General features: G+C 45.2%; 1 protein-coding gene across 1 annotated transcript in view; it reads left to right on the top strand.

The window, feature by feature from the left end:
• The first annotated feature begins 814 nt into the window (after nucleotides 1-814).
• Nucleotides 815-13890, top strand: part of LARP1B (La ribonucleoprotein 1B) — a 31411-nt gene continuing 18335 nt past the window's right edge. Inside the window, exons 1-4 of the mRNA XM_086464489.1 lie at nucleotides 815-1091; nucleotides 8852-8927; nucleotides 9733-9781; nucleotides 13457-13625. Coding sequence (XP_086320615.1) covers nucleotides 815-1091; nucleotides 8852-8927; nucleotides 9733-9781; nucleotides 13457-13625 — 571 coding nt within the window. The remainder of the gene's footprint in view (nucleotides 1092-8851; nucleotides 8928-9732; nucleotides 9782-13456; nucleotides 13626-13890) is intronic.

Below are 13890 nucleotides of genomic sequence, written 5' to 3'. Positions count from 1 at the left end.
CTCAACGAAACGTGCTCGCTCTCCTGCTCGATTGGGAGCCCCTGGTCCCGTTGGACACGTACGGGAGGGACCCACGGCACCGAAAGGCTTCGTTCGAGCCTTCCCCTCAGGCACCCGCTTCCAACGGAGACTCCATACCCCGTTAATCTGCTCATTAACGCGAGGTCAGAACGGGCCGCTCCCCACTCAGGTGCCCGGGCGGCTGAAACAAATTACAGAGCCGGGGTCCCGCCGCTGCCGGGGCGACGCTGGGCCCGTCCTTCCCGCCGGTGCCTCCCCGCAGGCCGCCGCTACGCGGGGGCAGACCGGGGCCGCCGCTTCCGCGGGCGCGGGCCGCCGTGAGGTCATAACGCACAGGAGGGCCTCCCTCCCCCCCACCCCCCGCCCAAGCCCCGCCCCTCCGCTTCGCTACAACGGCGGCTGCCGCCCGCGCACCCCCCTCCACGCGGGCAGGGCCGGGCCGGGCCGGGCCGGCGGCGCCTCCCGTCCCTCCCGAGGCGGCGGCGGGTCGGGTCGCGTCGCGTTCCCTCCCCCCCCCCCTCCCCCCGCCCCCGTCGCTTCTCCCCGAGCGGCTGTGAGGGGAAGGAGTTGAGCCGCGGGAGGCGCCCGCTGAATGAGCGGCTGAGGGGAAGGAGGCAGCGAGCGGTGTTCCGGCCCGGCCGGGGTGGGGGGGGGGGAGCTGACAGGGGATCTCCCAGATCCCCGGCCGGTGGGGCGGGGCGGCGGTGAGGGGAGGAGGCGGTCCCTCACGCCCCCGCTTCGGCTTCCCCTGCGGCCGCCCCGGCTGGCGGCCCCTCGCGGCGGGCGGCAGGGCATGTCCGCGGCGCAGGTGTCGGCGGCGCCCGCCGAGCGGCGGGGCTGGGGCGCTGAGGGCGGCGGACCGGCGGGCGGCCGGACCCGGGAGTCAGAGGAACCTCGGCAGCCGGAGCCCGGTTCGCCCCGCGGAGAGGAGGCCGCGGAGGAGAGCGGTGGGCGGTGGGCTGCGGTGGAAGCCCCGCCGCCCAAGGAGAACCCGTGGACGAAGCGCAGACCCCCGCGGGACAGCCCCTCGCCGCCCGCGGCGGACGGGCAGCTGGGCCCGCAGGACCCAGGTGCGGCGGCCGGGCGGGGGCCGGGGCCGGGGGGTGCGGTGGGGCGGGTGCTGGCCGGCATGCGGTGGTGTTTGTCTGGGTTTGTTTTGGGTTTGTTTGTTGGTGTTTGGGTGTTTTTTTTTTTTTTTTTTAAAGAAAAGAACGGCAAGGCGCGTGTTTTTGGCCAGTGGCCGGGCGGGCAGCGCGGTGCCGGAGCAGGGCCCGGGTGCGGGTCGGCCGGCGGTGCAGCTCCGCGGGAGCCCAGCCGGGCGCTCTGGCTTTTGACATACATGGGCAGAGGAGGGAAGCGAGCGAGGGGAGGTGGGGTCCGGCCGCCGCCTTCCCCCGGCTCGGGGCGGGGGGGGGGGGGGGGCGGCGACACGGACCCGACACGGACCCGCACACCCCCAGGGGGGACACGGTGAGGATGAGGAGGGGCTGTGCTGGCTGCAGTCTGCCGGGATCTGCAAATGGTCACCCCTGGTGGGGGTGTGTGTGTGTGTGGGGCTGTGACCTCCGGCGAGCCCCGCATGGCGCTGGGCTCTGGTAGTGGCAAATAGGGCTGTGAGCTGCTTGTCTCGCTTTGCTTTTCTTTAGCGTTTGCTTTACCGCAGGTCTTTTTTTTTTTTTTTTTTTTTTTTTTTTTTTTTTTCTAATTATATAGTCAGGCCCTCTGTACGATCCGTTACTTGGTTTTGCTTTCCAGAAGATTTGGATTTGCTTTAAGTGTTAAGAAGTCAGTTTGCTCTCAGGATTCAAACTGTGGAAAGAGATGGAGCGGGAGTAGCAGCAATTTAATTTTCTGTCCTTTAATCACTGCATTTAAGCTGAAACAGTTTTATAGGCACCGGACTGACTGAACAGGCAGATGGCTTTACCAAGTTGGTCGTGGAAGACCTGACTTGAAGTCATCAGGCTTTATGCTTAGGCTAGCGAAGTGTTCCTAGAAGTTAGCAGCTGCTCGGAGTGTTGTTCTTGGCTGGAACTAAACCGCTGAACTCAAAATACGTATTTCAGCCTGTGTTTCCTGACAATTTCCGTCTCAACACTTGCTCCTGAAGGCACCTGACAAACCTTTTTGTGATCTCTCTGTCGCTTTTATCCTTGAATTAAATACCTACTTCCGTCACAAAGAGAAATAGATAATTTATAGTTTCAGGTATACAGGTCATGCAAGCAAAGGAGTTCTCTAGACCACAAAATCTCTACTTAGCTGAAGATCAAACCTTTTGGCAACATATATAGTCATCTCTGTCATCTCAGCTGTTTTGTTTGTGTGTACTGACGCACTCATAAATACCCATTTATGCGTAGCTTCTACAATCCGTCTTGCTGGGCAGCAGCTTGTGGCCTTGCCCATGCATGAAAGAGGACTTGTCACTCGTTTGCCTTGCTGTGGCAGGAATAATAATGGTACATCAGAAGCATTTAGCACCTCGTGCTTCACCTTCTGTAAAGTTTACTTTTCCACGTAAGATAAACCACACAAATAGCTGTTGAAGGAAGGAGGAGAAAGGCAGTGAGCTCATACGCTGTGCACAGTATATGCTTAATTTGGTGATTTCAGAGACCTTTTATTTTTCTTCTGCATAAAAGTTGTGCTTAACGTTTGCCAAATTAATATTAAACTGAGTAATTGAGTCAGAACATCTTTTTCAGTGGCAAGTGTGTAACTGAGCAAATACAGGAGTCGCTGTCTTTGGTGATGGCCTCGGTGAAGAACATGTACCAGGGTGCGTGTTTTGGTTTGGCCACCACCGAGAGCACCGTGAAGGAGCCACCGCTCTTTCCCTTGAAAAGACAAAGCTGCTGGTCTTTCCTGGCTGCTTGAAGGAAGGGATTGCCATGTGCCTTCCATCTGCAGCGAGGGATGTATTTTGAAGTAACTAATTGCACGTTGGCAAAGCAAAATCGGTCACGCTAGGCCCTTATGAGTGCAGTAGTATGGAAATTAGTCATGTGAAATAATAAGTGGATGAGCAGAAATACTACTGGAATGGAATGTAAAACTATCCGTAAAGAGGATAATAAAACGTAAAAGAATCTCACATCAAAGCTGTGACTGAATCCTGTTTGACTTGTTGATCCTGGCTTAATTTGTTGAAAGTTTCCCGAGACGTGCACGTATGGTATGTTCAGTGATAGTTACGCACTGGAGAAAATTGACGCCAGCCTGTCACCTTCTGACTTTCCATTTAGCGCGATATTAGTTCGTAACAGAGACTCTCGCTACTGACAGAAAGGGTTAATGTCACCTGACGCTGGAAGGAAAAGAGTAATGTGAAAGTTCTAATATTCTTGGCGAAAGAATTTGGTCAAAGCATTGTTACTATGATGTATTATATTTTTCTCTCAGATGTGTTGGTAGGTTTTATTCACGTTATAGTAAACCACACACCTAATGTAAACATACTTGAATTTTTCATGGTACATTTGTCACCACAGCTCAATGTTTCTGACTAAGGCTTTTATTAAGCTTGTCTTTTAAACAGAATAATCTTGGAATTACACAGCTACTTTTACATCCTAATCTGCATGTAACTCATGTGGAAAGACTCGTAGCAGTATACAATTGCTGGTGAAATTATAGGCTTCTGTCTAACCGCGGTGATGGTGAGCACAGGGAGTTAGTTTTAGGATAGACTTTCAAACAATCCAAAGTACTTCTACTCTGTGCCCTCCTCCCCTCGCCTTTCCTCGCAGCGCCCAGCCAAGATATTGCAGTAAGTCTTCAGTTCTTCACGTTGGAGCTCTGTGAGTAAGAGGAGAGGAACGAGTGCGAGGAACAAGTCCTATATAATCTTGTAGATAATTTTTTACGAGGCAACAAGCCAAACTTTCTTAAATTGAGCCGACAAGACGCGTCGGTGCGGAAGCTGTAGAACATCCCAGCTGTAGTCGTGTGTTCCTTGTCTTTCCTCTGAGTCTTGTTTTTTTGGCGGCCCCTCGGAGCTGGGGGCTCTCGCAGAAAACACTAGTTACCCTTCCTCCATATAAATAAGTTGCCCAGGATGGAGTTGTTGAAATGATTTTATTATGACAGTTCTCCCGCCTCTTTTTTTCGAAGAAAGCTGAAGTGCTGCCTTCTTCGTAAGCTTGCGAAAGGGTGTCTGAATGGCAAGTTCTCTAGTCTTCGTGTGATTTGTATAGCTGATGTGGGTCCCTAGTGATTCACTAGAGAACTATTCAAAAATTGTTCATGAAATTTATGAAAGTATTCAATGAAGCAAAATACTCGTGCTGCTGAAGTGGTTGAAGTGAGTTTGCTTCCTAGTGTGCTTGAATGATGCGGTTAATTAAAATAACTGCACACTTCAGCCTCTTCTGTTGCGCTCAGTTTGTCCTCGTTGCGTTTGTTTCTGGGCATCAAAGAACACTTTTGATCTGATCGATATTTTGGTAGCAGAACCAGTTCATTGTAGTGCTGTCGTACGAATTAATTTGCTGTAGTCTGTTAGCAAAACAGGTTGTAAAAGTACAGTTTAGCAAAGGCATGCTGTGTTACTGGGAATAGCAAGCTTTTGGTTAGGAAATGGGTAAATGTCAAAATTTGTCGAATTTTTTTGGTGTATCTAAGGCAGATATTATTGTTAGTTCTTACGAATTTGCTGAGTGTTTTAGTAGCAGCTTTTAAAAATTATTTCAAGGACTGTCAGAAGATACAACGCTGACAATTGTCCTAACCCTGAAGGGATTAAAACCATTATCTTTACAAACCTACTGCCTATATTTTAGTTGTATATAACAGCATGTGTCATCTTGTGTGGTGGGGTTTTTTTGTTTGTTTGTTTCTAAACGGGAGACCTGTTGTGAGAGAGAAATCCATCCTGCTGCCTGGAGTCAAAGACACAGTACTGGCTTGCTGTGCTCTTCTCGCATGTGCTTCCTTTAGACCATGAAAGCTTTTGTAGAAATTGAGTCACAGGGTGCAGCTTGCTATGAAGAAGCCAAGAAAAAAAATGAGATGAGAAATTAAATGCAAGGAAAATAAATAGTGTCATGATTAATCAATAGGGTATGGGGGATTTTTTTTCCCCATTGCTTGTTGTATTGAAAAAACTGACTGGTATTGAATGTAAATAGGTGGAAGGATGGAGGTGTCATAACTCACTGGCTTGGTTGTTCAGATAGTGTGAAGAAGGTCAATCTAATGCGGCTTTGCTATGAAATGCTAGAACTGTTGTAGGAAAGGATGTTAGCATAATTACTGGGGATTTTTATTTCCCAGAATCTTGGATCTAAATCCATGCTCTAGATTTAAATGATGATATGCTCTGAGGGATTGTTTTGTCACATTTGCAAGACTTTCACAGTTATCTGTTAAAACAATAGATTTAAGTATAGCTTGCCGCCTTTAAAAGTGGATTATACTGGGAGGTTTCAAACTGAGCGTTGAAAAGAAAATGTTATACAAGTTCAACAAACATGTTCCACTGAAGTTTTGAAGAGCTCTTCTGCTGGGTGATTTCAGGCGCCTCCTGAAGCACTTTTGGTATTTATGTGACTATGTTCCTTCACTGAGGGAAATACGTGTGCAGTCCAAGTGGAAATAAACCTTGAGTATCGTCTAGAAATCCTTACAGCACGAACCACGTTTGTATCAAAATTAGAACGTGTTCCACCTTTTATTAACAGATGTTGCTTTCAGAAGAAATTGGCAATATCATCTCTCCCCTTCTAGCAGAAAAAAATGACTTGCTGACTAGTGATTTGCAGAACTTTAAACCATCCATTCTGAAGTATTACTACTGGAAACATAACTCGTCATCAGTGGTACTTGGCTGATACGTCTTTATGTCCAAACTTTGCTTCTGTTATCTCTGCACAGCATCCAGTCTGCTTTTCCTTTTCTGTTGCCGCTGTCCCGGAGGATTTGCCGCTGTTTTGATGGTTCAGAAATTCATCTTCGATTCTGCTGCACTGTCATCCCGTGTACCTTGACGTACCGCACTCGGCGTGTTTGCCCATCCGTGTCTTTCTGCAGGAAATACTTCGTGGTAGGAGGCAGTGTATGGAGAGACGTGGAAGAGCCGTAATGAGAATGGCTTTGAAGGCTGATTTCTGTTTTCGCGTGGATGGCATCTTCATTGGATGGAGTTCAGCGATTGAAAGATGATCACTGGCACTTAAACTTCCTTGTCCTTGATTTTGGCTTTTTTCCCCCACCCCTTCAAAACTCAGCTGAAACCCAGCCAGCAATTGAAGCTAGCTGAGTTCTTTTATCGACCCAGCGTGCTGTTACTGAACAGGTTACCTTGTAGCGTGTGACTGAGTAACAAACCGTTTTGGTACAGTAATGAACCGCTTTAATACGGTTAGGTTGGGATGAACAGGAAGGGAAATAAGCTTATTTGCAAGGGCTTGTTGGCTTCTGCTGGAGCAGTGCACCAAAGATGCCATTTCTGGGTATTCAGCGCTGTTACGTGATGTCGAAAGCAAACACCGGGGTAATGTTAAGTACCGAGCTTTTGTCTAAAGGCACTCTAGAGGCAGTTTTGCCTGAGCAGTGGCTCTAAGCCTGTTCATAACCGATGTGACCTGGGTAAAACTTTTAAGTGATCTGATGTTTTGTTCTTTTACTCTCCCATCCTCCTTTGTTTGGTTTTTTTCCTTCCCCTTTATCTTCCCTTTCATGCTTCACACTAAAATCCAACTCCCACACAATAAGCCCTTAAAAGCCAGTCAGGAAAGATCAGTTAAATTTGGTTTTGAGCATAGCTCTTTTGGGGGGGCGAGAAGGAACTCTGTGGAATTGTTTTTGGGTAGGGAAGCACGGAGCGTGGTGAGATCTTGGGCCTTTGAGTTCACAAAGGGTAGCGTCGACTAGACGGTCGGTTGCCTAATACTAATTTTCTTCTCATGTAGTGTGCAAATGCACCTTCCAAGTCTTGGATTACTACATACGGATAAGAGAGATTGCTTCAAACGAGTTGGGTCTCATTCTACCCCATTCAGATAGCCTCTCCTGCTGCCTGGAATAATATCCCATGACTAAGATAGCGCAGCGACATGGAGTCTTTTATTTCTGAATCCCTTGCTACGCCCTGGTGACACACAGAGTAGAAGTTCTGGCGTAGCAGTCCTTCAGCAGCAATTTAAGTAAAAGTGCTGTGAGATGGAAAAAGGGCTTCAGTAAGGTAATTGAACAGCTAGGGAGAGATCTGTGTTTACAGGCTACTGGAGGACAAACTCTATGGCCAGTCCGTTTACCTTTACGGGTAATTGGCAGTTTTGTTGGCGAAAATTACAAATTTGTTTGGTACTCCACCTCTACAGCAGTTTGTCTTGTTTTGTAAAGGGCAATTAGTTTACTATTGAATGACAAGAGAAAATGAGGATTACACAGTCACTGCGTGTTTCTGAAAGCTTTCAGTCTAAAGTTAATTGAGGCCGAATAACAAGAAAGAGGCAGTTTAGGGGGTAGTGGTGTGTGTTTTGTCTTTGTTTTTAAAAAGCAGATCTGCAGGAGAGGAGAAAAACCTGTTGGGAAATGGTGTGGCAAAGGCCGCAGGCCGATCAGGCTTCGCTGAATTCATATGTCTTGTGTGATGTGGGAGTTGTATATAGCAGTATTAACATTATTTACGGTGAAATACGGAGTGTAGATTAGTTTATGCTTCTAATGTTCACAGTATGTTCCAGGAAGCAGACAGAGGGTTTTCAGAGTCACTGGGGCACGAGGGTGGGGTTCCCAGTGTGAAGCTGTGATAAGGAAGATTAGTCACTGGATGTGAGAGAGATAAGGGTTGAGGAGGTGATGTTATCCCTGTATGCAATAATAATCCGCTAACACAATTGAGATGGGTAGGGAAAAATTGCACAGGGTAAGAATTCGGATTCCTATGCAGAAGGGTAATTGCATTAAAAGACATAGTAAGTTTAGACTTTTCTTTTTTTCAGTGTAGGTTATTGATCCTAGATAGTTAAGCCCCATAATGTTGCCATAAAGAGGAAAGAGTGAGTTATTTCCAAGCATTATATTAGTGCATATTATTGCTGGTAGAAGTATAACGGCCTCTTGCTCAGGAGATCAGACAGGATCATTATTATAAGTTTAGGTCTTGACTCAGGATGGTTCTGAAAATGTATGAGTGTCAGCTTTGTTGCAAATGCTCATATTTATCATAAACATATCCGTAGTGGAATTTAGGCATTAAAATTTGTTAGTCCTCATGGAGTTTTTGAAGTAATTTTTTCTCTTCACCTTTCCTTTTAATTTTTTTCATTGCTTTGGCTTGATTGAGAGCAATATGGCTACATTTTATTTGACATTTGAGTAATTGCTTATAAAGGGAGATTACTAGGAATTTGTGAATATGTAGTTTCTTCTGTGTTTTTTTTCATGCTTGCATAATGATAGATTTTGTAAATTCATCCTGTCTTACAGCTTCTAATAGGATAATTTTTTTCATGTGTTTCAGGGGCTCATTTTCTTTGCTACTTGTTAGGTTAAAATGCCAGCATTTGGAGGTAATCTTGACCTTATAGCTGAGCAAATATCTTGACCTTATAGCTGAGCAAATATCTTGACCTTATAGCTGAGCAAATGCTTAAATGCTGTGTTATAAAGTATCCTGTACACCTGGTTTTCAAGACTATTTACACTTATTATGAATGTGAGTTTTCTCAGTGTCACGTTCATTGACTTTCATACCAAGGCCTCAAAAAACCCATTGGGGTAGTATGTTAGATAGTTAACCAGAGTTGTTAAAGTACACCTTTCTTACTCTTTTAAAGCGTGGTCTAATTCTTCACCTGAGAATATTTTTCTTCCCTTTCAGAACTACAGAATTCCACTACAGTTGTAAAAGCAGCAAAACCCAGGACAAGGAAATGCAGCAAGGTTTGTATTTACCAGCAGGACGCCTAGCTACTGATTGTGTTAGAAGTCCCAGTTAATCTCACCTGTTAATCTAAACTGGTATTTAGCTTGGCTGATAATGTGGTAGGAAAGTGAAGCAATTTCAAAGGAGTATTTCTGGCTGTAAATATTCAGTATGGTAAATAGGTGATGTTACTAAAATAAAAAAGTAGCAAGGTATTTTGAAGTTACAGCTGGAAGTGTTCTGTTCTGCCTTGGTTAGTTTTGAAGACAGAGAAAAGTGAAAAAGGAAGGGAAGTTTCAAATTAGAAGGAATGCTAAAGTGGTGTATGGATGAGGGATAAGAAAAGGCACTTTTGTTTAAAAAAGCAATGGCATTATATAAAAATGTGAAGGGGCTGCAAAGAAGCAACATCACTTGAGCTTAAGTGATGCTAGATGCGTTTTGGAAATCCTTTTTGCGTGTTATGTGACGTGTGTGCTTTGTGTGCTGTTATAAAGTCATCATTATGGCAACAGGAGACACTGAATCCTGTTCCTGAAAAATGAAGTTTCTAAAATTTTGTACAGCCAGCCACCCCTTTTTAGGTTTAATAGTACATGTGCTCAAAGGGCTTCTTGACCTGAAATGTTGTTTCTACAATTGCTAATATTCTGTTTTCAAAAGTCATGTGTTTGTTTTCTGTTGTATTTCTCATTTTTTAGAAATTGCTGCCTCTAACAGTTCTGCTCAAAGGGTTAGTCGGGCTGTGCAAGTTACGACTGACAGCTTTGTGTGTTAAAAAGGACTAAATCTAGGAAGTATGTAAACTGTTTGTCGTCTTTGCAGGCTGGTGATTTTGGTGATATCACAAGCTGGCCAACACCAAGCGAAATAGCGAACAGTGAAGTAAGTATCCTTTGTTACCTTCAGTATTATTTTTTTAGAAAACTTATTGTCTTCTTTGGTTAATACCGTCCCCCCCAGCGTGCTCTCTGGGTGTTGTAGGATTTCAGCAGAAATTTTGTCAATAATTCAGGATACTGGTCTGTGCTTAACTGCCTGCACTGGTACTGGAATTTGTGAACCCTTCACGAGCTCCCCCATACACTCCGTTTATCGTTAGCGGTATGCCGTGATGTGTAGGTAAAAATGTGCTGTATTTACTTGTTGTTTACAAACCTTTTCTACTGGTTGGGAAGTTCATGCACAGATGAGAAGGGCTTTGGGGTTGTGAACGTGCTGCCCTCCCTTGTGGCTCAGAATGCTTTGTGCAGGTCCTCTTAGGACAACTTAGTGATCCTTGCTGTATTCCTCTGATACATTTCCCCCTTGCTGGATCTTTAGTTAACATTTGTTCTGTCAAATTACCTTCCTTTCGCTTCACCTCAAGTGCTAAGTGCATAATACATCTTACACCTCTCTTGTGCTATCTAAAACCAGAACAGATCACAGATTATTGCAAGCTGTGAGGTGTCGTTTCACTCTCTGCTTTCCTTCTGCAGCACCCCTGTGATGCTTTTACTGTTTCCTCGGTGAGGGAAACCAGAAGATTGGGGTTCAACAATGTGCATTGTATAATTGAAAGTGTCCAAATTGAAAACTGGAGAAGGGTGTGTTAAGGTAGTTTGGCACGAATCATGTGTCTTGCGGGCTCGGTTTCTAACGCTCTCCCTCCCTCCCCACAACTGATTGTCATCACTTTGTTGTTTAGGTCAGCACCAAAACATTTTCAGGTGTCTCACTAGGCTTTTAGCATCGCAGGTCAAAATTATAGATGTCTGCAGATTTGACACAACGTTACGGTTACTGCTAGGTAAAGTTTGCCTCCTCTAGTAGCTTGTTCTACGGGATCTCAAAGAAAATCTTTGGAATTGCTAGAAGAATCTTTAAAACCTGAATAGATTATGTGCCAATAAAGTAATGCTCGTTCAGCTGCTCAGCCACCAGTTAGAATAGTTTGGTGTGTGCGGACATCCCATTGAGGTTTAGGATCTGTACAAGATCCTTGATTTGACTTCTTTTTTTAAAAGTATTTGTAAGCTGCTCCGTCATCAGTATTCCTGTCAGTTGCTGAGCTGTTGTGAGCAGAAGAGCCCGTCGCCTCAGGAGGAGACAGTGGTGAGATATCTGTCGCTATCATGAAGGGTGCACGACTTGCATCCTAGAGCTGCTGGTTTATCTGGTGGCATTGGAGGTGTGCAAGTCAGCTGGGCATCAGACTCCTTCCTGAGTTACTCATAAGATTAGAAATAACGTCACCTGTGCTTTTTGTACCTCAGAGGCACAGCCTCTTTGTTCACTGCAGTCTCAACAACTCAAAAATGCTGGTCTTGAGGATTGTGTGGTCAGTTCCACTATGCAACACTTTTTGCTTGTCACTTTTCAGAGAGATCCGTTTTAACACAAGAGATACAGCGCAGAGAAACTCTAGCTGTGTCCAGAAAATAATGGTATTTTCTATCATGTTCTGGCACTGAGGAGAGGGTCTGCTGAGCTTCCATCTGAGAGATTGAATAGCATTGAAAGGATTACATTTTATATCCTTTAATAGTGTTTGTAAATGCTAATGTTGATTTGTGACTGAGTCTAGGGTATGCTTATTTTAGCACCTCTCTTTTTTTTTTTTTTCTTTTTTGTGGAAATAGTGATTTTAGTGACTTAAGAAAACGTGCATCCATATCTCTTGCATTCTCTTTAGTGCTGCAGGTCTTCAGCATCTGCTTGGTTATCACGTCAAGTTTTGATATGATTAATGATGTCTGTCCAGTCTGAATCAGAATGGCTGGTACATGTATAGTGTTTCATGAGAATATACGTATCTGATGTTTTCTGTCTGAAATTAAGAGTATTTTTTAAAAGATTTTTTTTTTTAACCAAATGGTCTACATTATATTGCATAGATGTGAATTGACCTTTTGCTGACTTATGTATGTGGCAATTTTAGTACACAAATTCATGTTGTGGCTGTTAAACCAAGTAACATTTAGTTTGTATGTAAAGTCTCAATGGATTTGTCTAGGGGAAGGCTTTGTGTTCAGATTAACCATGGTGCAGTACTGCAGTATCTACTGTATGTGCTCCAGCAGGTTCAAAGCCATTTCCCCAGCACAGGAGTACTCTGTGTTTGGCAGAAATGTCTGCCGAGCTTAATTTTGTAGGTAGATACTGTATCCGTCGTAGAAAGGTTTGGGCTGGAAGGGACCTTAATTGAAAGGTCACCTTGTCCAACCCCCCTGCAGTGAGCAGGGACTTCTTTAGCCAGATCAGGTTGCTCAGAGCCCCGTCCAACCTGACTTCGGATGTGTCCAGGGATGGGGCATCCACCACCTCTCTGGGCAGCCTGTGCCAGTGTTTCACCACCCTCATGGTAAAAAAATTTGTCTATATATCTAGTCTGAATCTGCCCTCTTCTAGTTTTAGAACTTTTTTGCTCCTTACCATGCCCCGACCTTCCCGGCAGCTCCCTTTAGGTACTGGAAGGCCGCTCTAAGGTCTACCCAGAGCCTCCTCTTCTCCAGGCCGAACAACCCCAACTCTCTCGGCCTGTCCTCGCTGGGGAGATGTTCCAGCCCCCTGAGCACCTTGGTGGCCCTCTTCTGGACCCACTCAAGCAGCACCATGACTTTCATGTGCTGAGGGCCCCAGAGCTGGCTGCAGCACTGCAGGTGGGATCTCACCAGAGCGGAGTAGAGGGACAGAATCCCCTCCCTCGACCTGCTGGCCATGCTGCTGGTGAGGCAGCCCAGGGTACGGTTGGCCTTCTGGGCTGTGAACGCACACTGCTGGGTCATGTCAGCTTTTCATCCACCCACATCCCCAAGTCCTTCAGCACAGGGCTGCTCTCAATCCCTTCGTCCCCCAGCCTGTACTGATACCACAGAAAAATTAAACTTCTCACTAGTCACTAAAATGACATTTATTTTGCCCTCTTTGAAACCTGTTATTCTGTGGGATTTCCAAGAAGTGATGATCTGCAGGATGCTGGCACTACTCAAAGGCACACAGTTCCCAGTAAATGCCATATTCTAATGTGGGAAAAAATAAATCTGCAATCATACACCTCCACATCCTCTGATCTTTGGTTCGTGTTCTGATTTAGCAGAACAGAATTGTCAGAGTTAAGACCTATGGCTCCTTGTAGTTGACTTGAATGTTTGGCATGCTGTTGAGATTCTACAGCATCATGGGAATTTCTGATTTTCCATTCAGTATTCTGTAAGCACAGCTTTTTAAAGATAATCACTCTGGACAGTAGGTACTGGTGAGTAATTTTTTCCCTATAAAATTCAGTTCTGAGGTACTGAAACATGATTGTTGTGCGCTCTGCGGTTCTAAGTCTTCAGTTGAAAAAGAAACAAAAAGTTCCTTAGTCTAAAAATTCTTTATGTAGTCTTGCCAAGTTAGCAGAAAATAGAACTATTTAAAATGAGACTTTACAAAACAACGCGGCTCTTAAAAGTCACCCTACTGAAGAGGTTGAGAACAGGTAATAATAAAAGGAATTTTAATAGGTAAAGGAAATTTTTACGGTTTGCTATGAGCAGCTGTGCTGTCAGAAATAATTACCAGTATCTCTTGCAGTGTAAAACTGTAAGTCACAGTAAGAAGCCAACAAATAGAAGAGAAAAGGAGGAGAAATCTGATCAAAAAAGCAATAATGGAATCAAGGACAACCCAGAGGCAAAGCCAGATGGCCCCGGAGATAACACTAGCGAAGATGAAGCTCAAACTAATAACCAAAGGAAAAAAGGTCAGTCTGGGCACTGCGTGTAATGCACTAAGTCATCTTTGATACAGTTATGTTAACTCCAGTGGGATGACTTGATGAAACTTTTTATGTTTTGCATTTGCTGGGTGATAACAGGATACATTGCTTTCTGCTAGGAAGCTTAAAACAGGCTTCCTTTCTCAGGTGTTGGAGTGTTCTGTTCAGTCAAGTAGGAATTCTGGGGAAAAAGCAGCTCATGTCCTACTGATGCTCTGTGGAGCTCTGACAATTTCTGGAAAATTTTGGC

This window comes from Leptosomus discolor, chromosome 4 (genome assembly GCF_034619465.1).
Source record: "Leptosomus discolor isolate bLepDis1 chromosome 4, bLepDis1.hap2, whole genome shotgun sequence".
Classification (NCBI taxonomy): Eukaryota; Metazoa; Chordata; class Aves; order Leptosomiformes; family Leptosomidae; genus Leptosomus; species Leptosomus discolor.
This window is presented reverse-complemented; position numbering and strand designations above follow the sequence as displayed.